This window comes from Sturnus vulgaris, chromosome 18, assembly GCF_052056855.1.
Source record: "Sturnus vulgaris isolate bStuVul1 chromosome 18, bStuVul1.hap1, whole genome shotgun sequence".
NCBI classification, from domain to species: domain Eukaryota; kingdom Metazoa; phylum Chordata; class Aves; order Passeriformes; family Sturnidae; genus Sturnus; species Sturnus vulgaris.
The window spans coordinates 6,553,497-6,565,787 of record NC_142260.1 but is presented as its reverse complement, the minus strand read 5'-3'; the positions used below and the strand labels follow the sequence as shown (position 1 = coordinate 6,565,787).

Sequence of the window (12,291 nt, the reverse complement as noted above, 5' to 3'; positions counted from 1 at the left end):
ATTTAGTTGGCTGCACAGGAGTGTGAATGCCTTGATGAGGTGAAATTCCTGACTTTTCTTGGCCAGGATTTGTGGCACACCCACCGTTGCAACACAGCTGTGTTGTACTGTCTGGAAATGAAGCTTAAATTGCTCTGAACTCTAATCCCAGTTTGGTGGGTTTACAGCATGCAGTGGTTTTGATTCTCTGGCAATTCCAGTTCTGAGAAAAAAAGAAAAACCTGATACAGGCAGTGTCATCTTTATTCCTCAATATAGGCTTGAGGAGAATTAAATTTGTTCAGGAGGCTCTGGTCCACGCTCCTGCTGGAGCACATGGGTCTGTGTTACAGTTTGCTCTTTCCATTCTTAGACATGAACAGTACAGCTTGTAACATCTTCCACCTGCACCCTGAAAACAGGATATTCTATTAAAAGCCCATTAGACCGTGTAAAAAATGATGTATGTGAAGTGCTGCCAGTGTGTGATTAGTAGAAATAGACACAGCAGTATTAATTTCAAAGAAAGCTGCTACAATTATCTGACCCAACCAATGTGCCTCAGACTCCTGAGAGAGGGTAAACATTTATGCTGGTTTAATTTACAGGATCTAAAAGCTGAGATCAACATTTTGACCTGGGAACAGGCTGCAAAAAATAAATCTGTCACCTATTACTCACAAATTACAGACATTTATATTTTTTATGTATTATGTACATGTAATATATATACTTAACATGGTACAGTGTAAGAAAACCCCAAAACCTTTTCCCTCTCTGTCTTCCAGTGAAAATCAGACTTGCTTTCTGCCCTACTTGCAGGTTCCTATAGCAAACAGGGAGGTTGCCTGTGCAAAGTCATAGATATTTAAATCCTTTGCCAGATGGGAGGTTCCACCTATGACATGTAATATGATTTCAGATTATGCAGAAGGGCTCAGGAGTCAAGCCAGGACAGTGTAAAAGAGAGGGAACCTTGTCCTTTCAGTGCAAGACACCAAACCACATGAGATGAAAGTGTAAAGGTGAAAGCAAGACTCAGGGATTTACATCAGCTTCCACAGTCAGCATGTCCATGGAGGGGGAAAGATCTGCAATCACTTGGGCCTGAAAAGCCACAAAGCTGCATTGGAGACCTCACTGACTCCAAAAGAGCAAAGGTTTCTTGAACAGATGGTGTTTAATAAATCAATCAAGCTCTCTTCAATGAAATGGCTGGATGGTCACACACAAAGAGTTGTGGTCAGTGGCTCGATGTCCACGAATAATTGATTAAAACAAGGCCAGGTTGGACAGGGCTTGGGGCAGCCTGGCCTGTCCATGGCAGGAGTGTTGGAACTGGATGTCCCCTAAGCTTCCTTCCAACCCAAACCATTCCATGGTCCTCTGAGTACCAGTTTCTAGAAAGCCAGTGAGAATACAGCTGTGTGAAAGCTAGTTATTATAATTTCTGAGTTGGTGCAGCAGCAAGATTAGAAAGATTCATTGTTGCTCATTTCTCTTCTATTTGCTGAATGCCTCCTGGTCAGATATCGTTTGCCTTTGGAATGGCTGCTCCAGGGGGAGCAAACATGGGTGTATGTGGGAGTGCCAGAAGCAAACATCCATGTCCGGCCCTCCAGAACACAGCTCTGAGAATTACTGAGCTGCAGATAAACCACTAACATTGCCATTAACTCCTATCCTCCTTTTGCTTGGTTTGGTGGAGTTCTTCCTACTGGTTTTCCTAATTATGATGGTTTAATGGATATATTCACATTTGACTCTGAGGCTGCTGCTCTGAGGGATGAGCAGCAGGGACTCTCTCAGCCCCAGCAATTACAACACACTCACCAAATCACACCATTTTGGCTGGGTGCCTCTGCTTCAAATTTAACTGGCTCAGCCCGTGTTTGTGTCCACAGTCATTAGCTTTTATTTCCCAAAGAGTTTTTATCTGTTTAACCTTGTGGTAATTGCTGTGGGAGTGAATAGCGTTTTTTGAGTCACGTTCTATAGCAGCTCAGCACAGTGAGGTGTTCAGTGATTGTCCTGTTGTTAGAAACCAACTCTCTCAAACAAAGGAGATTTATCATGTTGGTCCTAATGGACTGTTTGTTCCTTAAATATGTATGAATCACAAGGGGTAATGTGTTTAATTTCCTCTCATCAGTAACATTTTCCCCTGCTTCTTTTTTTTCTTTTTTTTTTAAGACTAAAATCCATGGGATTGGGTTTGTAAAAATACATGCACCATGGAATGTATTGTGTCGAGAGGCAGAATTCCTTAAGCTCAAGATGCCCACAAAAAAGGTGAGCCCTGATTTTCTTGTTTTCTTCGTGAAGGCTTAGTTTAAACATATGTTCCTCTCAGAGCATCTTACAAATGCAGACTTTTCTTTCCACAAGCATTTTAAAAACAATTAACTGATGTGCACCAGAAATGAAAGTCACAAATGTACCTGCTTGGGGCAGCAGAGGGAAAAATTGGAAGGAAGAATGGAAATGAAGAATTTTTGGCTGCTACCACTGTCTTTACATGATGAGCATGATTTCATCCTCAGTATGTTTTAAAATGAGCGATTTCAATTGATGGTGAAATTTCTGTGTGCCTTTTGGACTTTTTTTTCTCACCTGAAGACTGTTAAAAATGAACACAAGGATAAGAATTTATCTCACTGGGTTCAGTGACTGTTCATATACACAGTCAGTCAGGTTTGCAGGGGTTGGGACCACTCTACCACAAAATAAATTACCTTTCAGAATATTTGAAATATCATTAAAGGAACGACAGTGTATTTTCATCAATTCTAAATCACCCATGATAGATAGATGGATAGATAGCTACCTGCTCAGTGAGCACAGCTCAGAGATGGATTAATATTTAAACACAGACTAAGTGCAGGTCCCAGCCTGCACAGGGAAGTCCATAATGGAGCAGGAGACAGTCTCCAAGCCCAGCATCATCTATTACAACACTAAAACCACACTTTTGGTTTGGATTTCGTATTAATCCCCGTTATTGCCTCACTTACCAGGGATTTTAATCAGAAGCACAATTAGATAAAAAAATCTGTTGTGAGCCTGTGGTTACCTAACCCTTGGTTTGATTTTCCCATCCCTTTCTTTCTGGATGATTTCAAGAATGCAAACCACACTCCTCAATAGTTTATTGTGATATATTTATCTAATTGCTGGTTTATTCCTTACAGATCACTCTGACCTATGGATAACCAAAAAGCAGTGAAGTTTTACTGTGTTTTTTTTTTCCTCCTTGCTCCCTCAGATGTATCAGATCAACCAGACCCACGGCCTCCTGAAAAAGATTAATTCTGTGATTCAAAAAATAACGGAGCCCATCCAGCCAAAAGTGGCAGAGCACAAACCTCAGACAGTGAAGCGCCTCTCCTACCCCTTCTCCAGAGAGAAGCAGCACTTGTAAGTGAAAACCTTCCCCAAATGTCCATGTCCACAGGTCCCAGCCTCTCTGAGCAGCTCAGGCACCAACTCTTTGGTGGGCATTGCTGCAAAGAATATTTCCATTTTGCAGTAAATTTACTTTTTGGGTGGATTTTTTTGGCTCGCTGTTGGGGAATGAGTCTTTGCAGAGAAATCTCTGTGTGTTTTAGCTGCTGTTGTGGCACATAATGTGCATTTGTACAACCATACACTTCACCTGTTAGGCTGCCAAAAGGGGATTTAGAATGTGGTTTGTAACAGCCTCTTCTCTACATTAAATAAAATGCTCAGTAAAACTTGTAGCCAGAGATGTGGGCTGATAAATTTCAGAGTAATTTCATATATCTGGTGTGGGCAGCTGACACAGGGAGTGCCAACCAGGCCTTGCCTTTTGAAGTGAAGTCAGAGGTGGCTTTGCCATCGATCCCAGATCAGCAAGAACAGCTGTAAATGTGGGTGCAGGGAAAAAACCAGGAGGCAGAGCCCAGGCAAAGCTTCCCCTGCCCTGGATTGCTCTGCTGCTGCTCTTCCCTGGCCAGCATCCCAGAGGAGTTGCTTTGAAGGCTGTGTTTATGGATGTGCCAGCTGGAACAGGCAGCACTCCCAGGGCAGGACCTGCACCCACATCCAGGGTTTTAGTGTTTCCACTAAAATCCAGACATGCAGAGCCCTGGTGGGCTTGGGCCAGTCAGTGTGTGGGACACCTTGGGCCGGCAGGAAATGTGTTTGTGTGTTTGCTGGGTGTGGGGTGTTCCTGGGGGATTAGAGAAGGTCCACAAGAAGCTCCTGAGTGTGGACATGGATGAGCCTCACACTGTTTGCAGGTGGCTTTTCCAGGGACACCACCTGTGTCTCTGCTGAGCTGGGGAGGAAACAGCAGCCTCACAGGGAAAATTAAAGATTATGAGGAGAAATTCAAGGCCAGCAGCAGTCAGGGATTCAGCTTAAATAAGCATCAGCACTCTCTTTTGTACTGAAAAACCTATAAAGACATAAAACCAGTGAAATGTATAAGCAGCCTCTTTAAATTGTGGGAGTTGGGTTGACTTGCTTTTTAACAGGGTTTCTACAAGCTATTCTTTAATGTGAGCTCTGAGAGATCCCCAGGAGAAATGAAAATATTGAAGGGGTCAACAAGAACAGGAAATTACTGAGTTGTTTTTTTTTTTTTTAACCTAATGGGCTTCCTTCTAATCTTTTAACAGATTTGATTTGTCTGACAAAGATTCCTTCTTTGACAGTAAAACGAGAAGCACTATAGTAAGTACTGCCTATAAATAATTTATGGTGAATATTCCCTCAGTCACGGTGTTAACAGCTTTAATACAATGCCTGTTCAAGTTTATCTTTCTTAACCAGATGCCAAGAATCTCCTGTGCCATCAGGTACTGAAATTATAAATAATTCCAGATTTACTGCTGAGTAGTGTTTGATGCTAACAGGTTGCCGACTTTTGGAAAATAATTTGGATCTTCTTTCTAGTTCATGGGTAATTTTCTTAGCAGAGATATCACCAGCTGGGAATGTTTATATTTTACCACTCGTTCTGCCCACCAGCTGCCTGCACCCATGAGTGATTTAACTTTTTGTAACTATATATTGTTCTTTTTGCAAAATGCTGCTAAATATCCCAAGGCAATTTCCAACAAAACAGCCAGGTATTTACAGGGAATATTCTTTATAGTATCTGGGGGGAAATTCTCTGTAATGGCATTGAAAGTGTTGAGGTTGATGGCTTTTATCTGACATGAAATAGAGTTGGGGAAGAAGGTGTAGCCTCATTTATAGCCACCAAAGGAGGAACTGAAAGGCCAGCTCGTGTGGCATCCAGGGCAGCTGGAAGGGGCCGTGCCAGGCAGCCCTGGCTGCAGCACATTTCAGAGGATAACAGGGACTCTTTGCCCCATTCCACTGCTCCTAACCAGTGCCTTGGAATGTGACTGCCAGCGTGCTTTTATCTTATATTTAACATCAGCCTTTTGGGGTGCCAAGTGGTTTCCAAAAGAGTTTATATTCCAATCGTAGCTGCCTTTCATTGCTGTGGTGATAAGGGGTGTAAGATATCCAACTTCCCTTTCCTGCTCTGAAATTCCAGCTTATTCCACAGTGCAGTTCCCTGCTAGCCAGAAGAGCAGGGCTTTGATGTGAGCCCTGGTTATGGGGGCGAGGTGAGCTGGACCAGGGGAGGCAGAGGCAGGAGCACAGAAATGGGGAAGAAAAAGGCAAATATTGATTTGGTTTATTTGCAAATAAAACATTTAACTTGAGATTGGGAGAAAAAAAAAAAAGAAAAAGCCTGGGTTTTGTTTGTAGGCTTTCTTTTATATATCCAGATGTGTAGGAAAACATCTCGTAAGTACAAGGAACTCAAGAGATGAAAAGTTAAAATTCATGACAGGCTGAGCAAGGCAGCAAGACACAATGGCTCCATGAGACAAGAGGATGAGCAACACTGACTGGAAAATGGGTTGAAACAGAAGCTCAGAGCAGAGGCTGAGAGGAAAAGGAGGGAAGAGGGTTTTTTAAATGACTGAAGGAACACTGGGCATTTAAAAATAATGCTGGTGCTATGCTGCTTTGTGTGAAATCCCTGCAAATCACCCAGTAATGAAGAACATATTGAATGTTTCCCAACATAATTTTATTCTGTGTGTATTGCTGTTTGTATTCTTCTTTCTTAAAGTTCTCCCCTGCCTTTCTCATATGTATTTTTGAACCACAGTGCAAATATTGACCCTTCCACCTACTGCGAAATGAACAGGAATCTAGTCACTACCCGTGAGTCTTTGATGAATAGAACTAAGCCAAAGACCTTTCAGTTATTAAAAAAGAAAATAAAAAAAAAATTATATAACTGAAAAATCTCTCTGTGACAGCCCTTGAATTCACTGTGGTTACAAGATGACAGACGGATGACCTGTGGGACTTGCCCCAGATGCCCTCTCTTGCTTCCTCCAGTGAATTGGGCAAGAGTCAAGTTAGCAAACGGGTTAGGGAGCTGGGAAACAGTCCCCAGCTCCCTGGACAGGCCAGGCAGTGGCAGGAGGGGCCTTTGCTCCAGGTTTCCCTGAGCTGCCTCCTTGCCTTGCTGGAGAGCATCGCTGCACAGGAGCAGCCCAAAGCTGAACCTCGCGGGCAGCCTGCTGAGCTGTGCAAAGGTTACCCGACAATAAATGCAATAAATCCCAAAATAAATACGTGTGTTTTGCCACCGAGGTCAGGCAGGCTCAGAGATGTTAAGGTCAGCCTGTGTTAGTCCAGTTTGATAAAGGGCTGCGTGCTGTGTACACGCCGTGAGCCCGGAGCTCTGCTCGGCTCCTTGGGATGCAGCCAGCCCCCAGAGCCAGGGACGAGCACCCCTGAGCTTTGATCGATGGCTAGCATGAGCAAAAATTGCATTTCTGTTATGCCAGGGGGTAGGAGTAGCCCTGTTTGCCCCCATCCATCCTCCTGGTAGCTGACTATTTAGTTAAGGTTTTGTCTCCTGTGCAGAAAGCACAGCACGGAGAGCCCCGAGCCCCGCTCTCCTGAATACCACGACTTTTATTAAAGAATGATGACTTCATCGACATCTTGGTTTGGCCAATATTTGAGCTGTACACAAAAAGATTGTGCTTTTCACTGGCAGTGTCTGAAGTAACCCTTTCTTTTCTTTTGCTTCTGTAGGTTTATGAAATACTGAAAAGAACGACGTGTACCAAAGCAAAATATAGCATGGGTAAGGAACTTTATTTAGCTTTAAGATCAATATCTTTTTCAGCTATTGAAAATAATTGCATGTTGTAAATGGCTGTGGAGTTTAGGTTTCCCCCCTGCTCTCTAATTTGATGTACGTGGCTGTAATTGTTTTATTTGGAAATTAGATTCAATTTATGCAACTGTTTGACATTTTTTCAAATGTGAATTTATAGATTAAACTCTAAATTAAATGGTAAGAGAGCATGTAACCCCTGCAGATGTGACTTAGAATGGATGGTGACATAAACCAGCAGATGAGATTTGCTCTGTGTTCTACACCCCCTGAAATGGATGAGGGTATTTCTGTAAAATCCAATAACTGCAGTGAAAGTCTGTGGCTTGGCCCATTTTGTTCAAGCAGGAACGTCACATTTTATAGTGGGATTGTTTTCCAGTGACTTGAGTGGAATGGTCTTGACTGATGACTGTGCTGAGTGGGACTGAGATGAACCCCCTGGAACAGCCAGGGGCCAAGGCTTGCACTGGAACTGGGCACCTCAGCCCTCAGAGCAAGAGCTACAAGTCAGGGGATGTGACATTTGTACCACCACGACCAAGACTTTTAGGATTTCAGCCCTAGGGTTTGTGCTGTAAGAGCTAAACTCATAACAAAGATGAATTGCAGATCAAGCCACCTTAAAGATTTGTTGGCAGCTGATCCTGCTCAGCTGTTATATGCTTTATTTTATACATGATGCACAGATACACATTTGACTGTGGGACCAAAGTTAACAAATAGTTAATGGTAAATCCAAACAAATGAAGTAGAAGGGTGAATTCCCAGACAGAGTGAGAAAAGTGCGTGAACATGGAAGAAAATGTTTGGTAACTGTTGAAATCTGTTATGGTGCCTATTTGCCTACAAGCAGTTAAATAAAACAATAAGAACTTGAATTACAGGTAGTTCTGTCCAATATTGACCCATCAGCTGCTTAGAAAGACATCAAATAATAGAAGAACAATTACGCCACAAATTATTTCCATGCTTTGACTTTTGTGTTGAAGTAACAACATACAATGCACAATTGTTGACTCCTTATATACACTAAAATTTGGTGTCCAGCCAGTATTAACAGAAGTGCTGTTCTCTGTAGCATGGGAAATCCAAATTATTCTGTGACTTTCAAGACCCTTTTCGAGTCTGGTGCTGGATCATTTGCTGGAAATTACATCTTTGGACTCTTGAAAGGGGAAGGTCACACATCTCAGTTTGAATTCTTGCCTTGGAGTTGCTTTCTCAGTTGATTTGTTTTTGTTTTATTTTTGGTTGGTTTTTTTTTTTTTTTAATTTGTTGGTTTGGGGATTTTTTTTGGTCCAGAAAATGGGAAGCACAGTAGGGATTAGTTGAATAGGGAAGACAGTAATGGATGGTAGAGTGTTAGGATTCCTGGATGGTTCTTCTACCTGAGACTGGCAAGGCCACACAATATCACTAATAAAAACGCCATCAGGCCAGCCCAGCATAACTCAATCAGCTCCTTTGTGTTCCAGTGCTGGAATGCTGGGTTACAACCCAGCAGAGGTGGCAAACAGCTTTAAACAAACACAGATCATGCTGCAGCACTGCTGCCCAGCAGGAAAAAAGCAACTGCCCAGGTGAATGCTGCAGACTTTGTTATTTTTTAGAAAAATTTTGTGAAAACGTGAATCTGGCTTCACTGTTAAATCCAGATCTGTAGTAGAAGGGGACTATGTAGCTCTTCTCACAGCCCTAGAAAAATAATTTATCTGCTCACAGGTTGTTTCTGCCAGGAGTGTGGAAACATTTGCAGACAATTCATGGACCTGTATAATCTTAAATAGAGCTTTGAAAATTAATGATACCGCAAGATACTGAGCACTCCTGGAGCTGCTCCTCCAGCAGGTGATTAGTATCTTGGAAATGTTAATGAACTTGAACAATCCTCATTTCAAGAGCAATCAGAAATGACTCTACAGTGAGCTGGTTCCTGGTTCATAGTCGCTGTTCTTTCAAGCCCAGTCCCACACTCTTTTCTTAGCCATGAACTGATGGGCAGCATGGAGCACACTGGAGCACCTCATTTTTCTTTTCTTTTTTTTAAGTCTTTTCAAATCCTCCCCAATGCCAGTGGCCAGATTTATATGTGTATATTTTTTTCAGTTGGCATTAATCATCGTTGCCCTGCACAAAGACAAGTGCTTGACTTTGCTCTGACTCAGCACCCAAAACTGGTTCATTCCATCCCCAAATGTATGTTCACGGGCCACAGGACACCTCCAGACGTGGTGAACAGAATTGGAAGCAGCTCTATTAAAGCCAGCAGCTGCAGGAGGAAAGAACATTAGGGAATTAATGAGCTACAGCCCTCCAAAAGCCCAGGTCCAGCCACCTTTGGGAATGGTGCAGTGCTCCTCCAAACTTCCCCACCAGCTCCTCCCTCTGGCCCCGGTTAAGGCAGGACTCCTGCCAGTCCCTTGTGCCACAGACATTTAATAGATGAAGCACTAATTGCTTTCAGCCTCATGCATGTCACTAATGAACGGCTGTGTAAACAGGGAAAGGAGAGGGAAGAAAGAAGGAAACTGCCCTTTTAAATAAAAGACGAAAATGTGGTAAATATGGTAAGTATTACGCCAAGGTCTTCGCAAAGGCTTTCCCTACAATTTCTCTGATCAATCTGAAACCTGAATTCAAAACTTTGCGTGGGTGATGCTTGTGGATGTGGGTTCCCCTATGCCATCAATTCCAGCCACATTCTCCTTGTGATCCAGCCTTCTGCTACACTTTCAAATCTTCAGGCTTGCCCTTAAATCAAACTGACTTTTCAGAAAATGTAATTTATTTTAATGACTAATTTCAAGTCATTGGCTTCTAATTCTTGATTCTCAAATATATATGACTTCCTCTTGCTCTCTGCAGTTTTCCATTTCATAAAATGAGTCATGTATAATAACCTATATGATTAAAAATGAAACTACATGGAAAGGAATGAGATGGCAGCAAAATCATTACCTGATCAAATGGCTGTTATTTTGAGGGAAATCTCCAGGAAGGATGATGAAGTGAGGCTGTCTAACCTTGAAATTATAAATAACTATTATGTCTTTATTTTTCAAGGGATCACCAGCCTGCTTGCCAATGGAGTTTACAGTGCTGCATATCCTCTGCATGACGTAAGTGATCTCGCAATATATTTTACACATCTGCTGTCTGTCACCAAGAAATCCCTCGTGTGTGACGTGTTGGTGGCATCATCCCAAACATGACTGACTTTCTTCTCACTTGTGTCACGACTGCAGTAACTTCTGCAGGTTGTTTCCATCCCTCTGCTGGCTTTTAAGGAATTCCCCACCTCAGTTCTACATCCGATGATCATAAATTTGAACATAACATTAGAAGAGTTGTTACTGCGCTTCAGCAAATGAAATTCTTCTGTTGTTTCCTGACCTTCTGTCCCCAAGATCCCTGCCACCAGTGCCAGGAAACACATTCATTCCCAGGGCACCAAGTAGCTCGTTGCCTTGGCCACATCTCCCTGTGGATTCCTGTGTCCATGCCACCAGGAAAAACCATAATCAAGGATCTGATGTCACATATTCCATGGGGCTGGACGTGACTGCAGACCTTCCTACTGATGAAATCTGCTTCTGAGCAGCTCAGTGAGATGTCAGCAGTGTGTTCAGCTGCAGTGCTCGTCGAGAGGGTCGGTGAGAGCTCAGGAATTCTGGTGGCACTCAAGCCATGCCAGGGACCCCATCCTGTCAGAGATGCACACATCTGGGTGCTGGTGTCCTGATTTAGAGGTTCAGGGTGCAACTAGAAGTGACAAACAATCACTGTTAGCCTGCAGAAAAGCTTGGCACATGTCAGAGGGACTGGCAGTCCTGAGGGGAGTGTGAGTGTCCAAGAGCTGTCGAGTCACTGCTGGTTTTCCAGCCTCACGCTGGTTTTACACGGGACTGTGAGAGCTTTATCTTGGAGCACCCAAGAGAAGAGCAGCCTCTTTGTCTGCCTGATGTTTGTCATACATGTCAGGGCTCTCAAACTACATCAGTGCTGTGTAGAAATCAAGAAAGGAAGATTAAATAAACTTCTCTTCCTGTTCCTGCCTTACATCTTCAGACAGCTGCTGATAGTCTTCTATAGAAGTTATTTATTGTCTTAGTTTACTCAAAAAATAGCTCCAAATTAAAACCTCAAATCTAATCAGCCCTGAGTGTTTGGAGAGCCTGGAGAGGGAGCAGCTCTCTCAGCTGGATTCTTCTCTTTCCAGCGGTCTGAGCTGAACCCCAAATACCATGGCAATACTGCATCCTTTCCCTTGACATTTTTAGGCCACCTTTATCACTTATTCATTCCTTTCCCCCCCATGACAGACACTATTGCTCTCTCCTAATGTGCCCGACGACAGAAGACAAAGTGTGCCGTGACAAATGGGCTCCTAAAATACAGCATTATTTTACAGATTGCTTTTTCTGGTTTTGATGCATTAAGTGAGTGGGAGACGTGGGTATGCAGGATGCAGAGCAGTTCTTGGCACAGCCCGCTGGATGACGCAGGTTTTCTCTCTCTTTAAAGGGTGACTATGAAGGTGAAAACGTGGAGCCCAATGACAGAAAAGTAAGTTGATGCACAGGGGGGGTTTAACATATTCACAAGAATCCCAGCCTGAAGAGTCACCTGTTGGAGTCTTGATGTTTTTGCCCACAGAAAATGCTGCAAAAAGGCATTAAATGCCAAGAAGTTTAAGAAAAAAAAAACTGCTTTCCAGCATTTAAATTTGCCCAAATGTGGAATGTAGTGTGGCTAGGTATAAAGTACCCAGCTCAGTAATGATATTTCATGCCACATTGGTAAGAATATTGACATATAACTCCTCCTAAGGTTCAGGTGATGTCATTTCAGGCCAGCTCTGATGACAGTATGCTCTGTCATATTCTGGTATCTGTATTGGGCATAAATCCTGCTTCATTCCATGGCATGAGGAACAGAATTGGAGGAGTGGGAGGCAGAGGCAGTTTAGGCACATAAGTATAAAAGTGATTGGGAAAGATAAATATTGAATATTTTTCAGGAATAAGAGGTCCTCAACAATGTTTTAATGTGTGCTCTGCAGCCAGAAGCTGCCCTGTGGATGTACACTGAGACATTGCATCATTTTTTGCTGAAGTTA

General features: G+C 42.9%; 1 protein-coding gene across 4 annotated transcripts in view; it reads left to right on the top strand.

Annotated features, from left to right (window-relative positions):
- The window catches only part of ANO1 (anoctamin 1), a 71,052-nt gene that overhangs the window by 33,476 nt on the left and 25,285 nt on the right, over positions 1-12,291 (top strand). For 2 of the 4 annotated variants that reach the window (XM_088175327.1, XM_088175326.1), the window contains exons 4-10: positions 2,173-2,271; positions 3,245-3,396; positions 4,623-4,677; positions 7,084-7,135; positions 9,674-9,739; positions 10,236-10,291; positions 11,697-11,738. In XM_088175327.1, the coding sequence (XP_088031453.1) occupies positions 2,173-2,271; positions 3,245-3,396; positions 4,623-4,677; positions 7,084-7,135; positions 9,674-9,739; positions 10,236-10,291; positions 11,697-11,738 (522 nt within the window). The remainder of the gene's footprint in view (positions 1-2,172; positions 2,272-3,244; positions 3,397-4,622; positions 4,678-7,083; positions 7,136-9,673; positions 9,740-10,235; positions 10,292-11,696; positions 11,739-12,291) is intronic. The other 2 variants (XM_088175329.1, XM_088175328.1) reach the window with 1 other exon arrangement.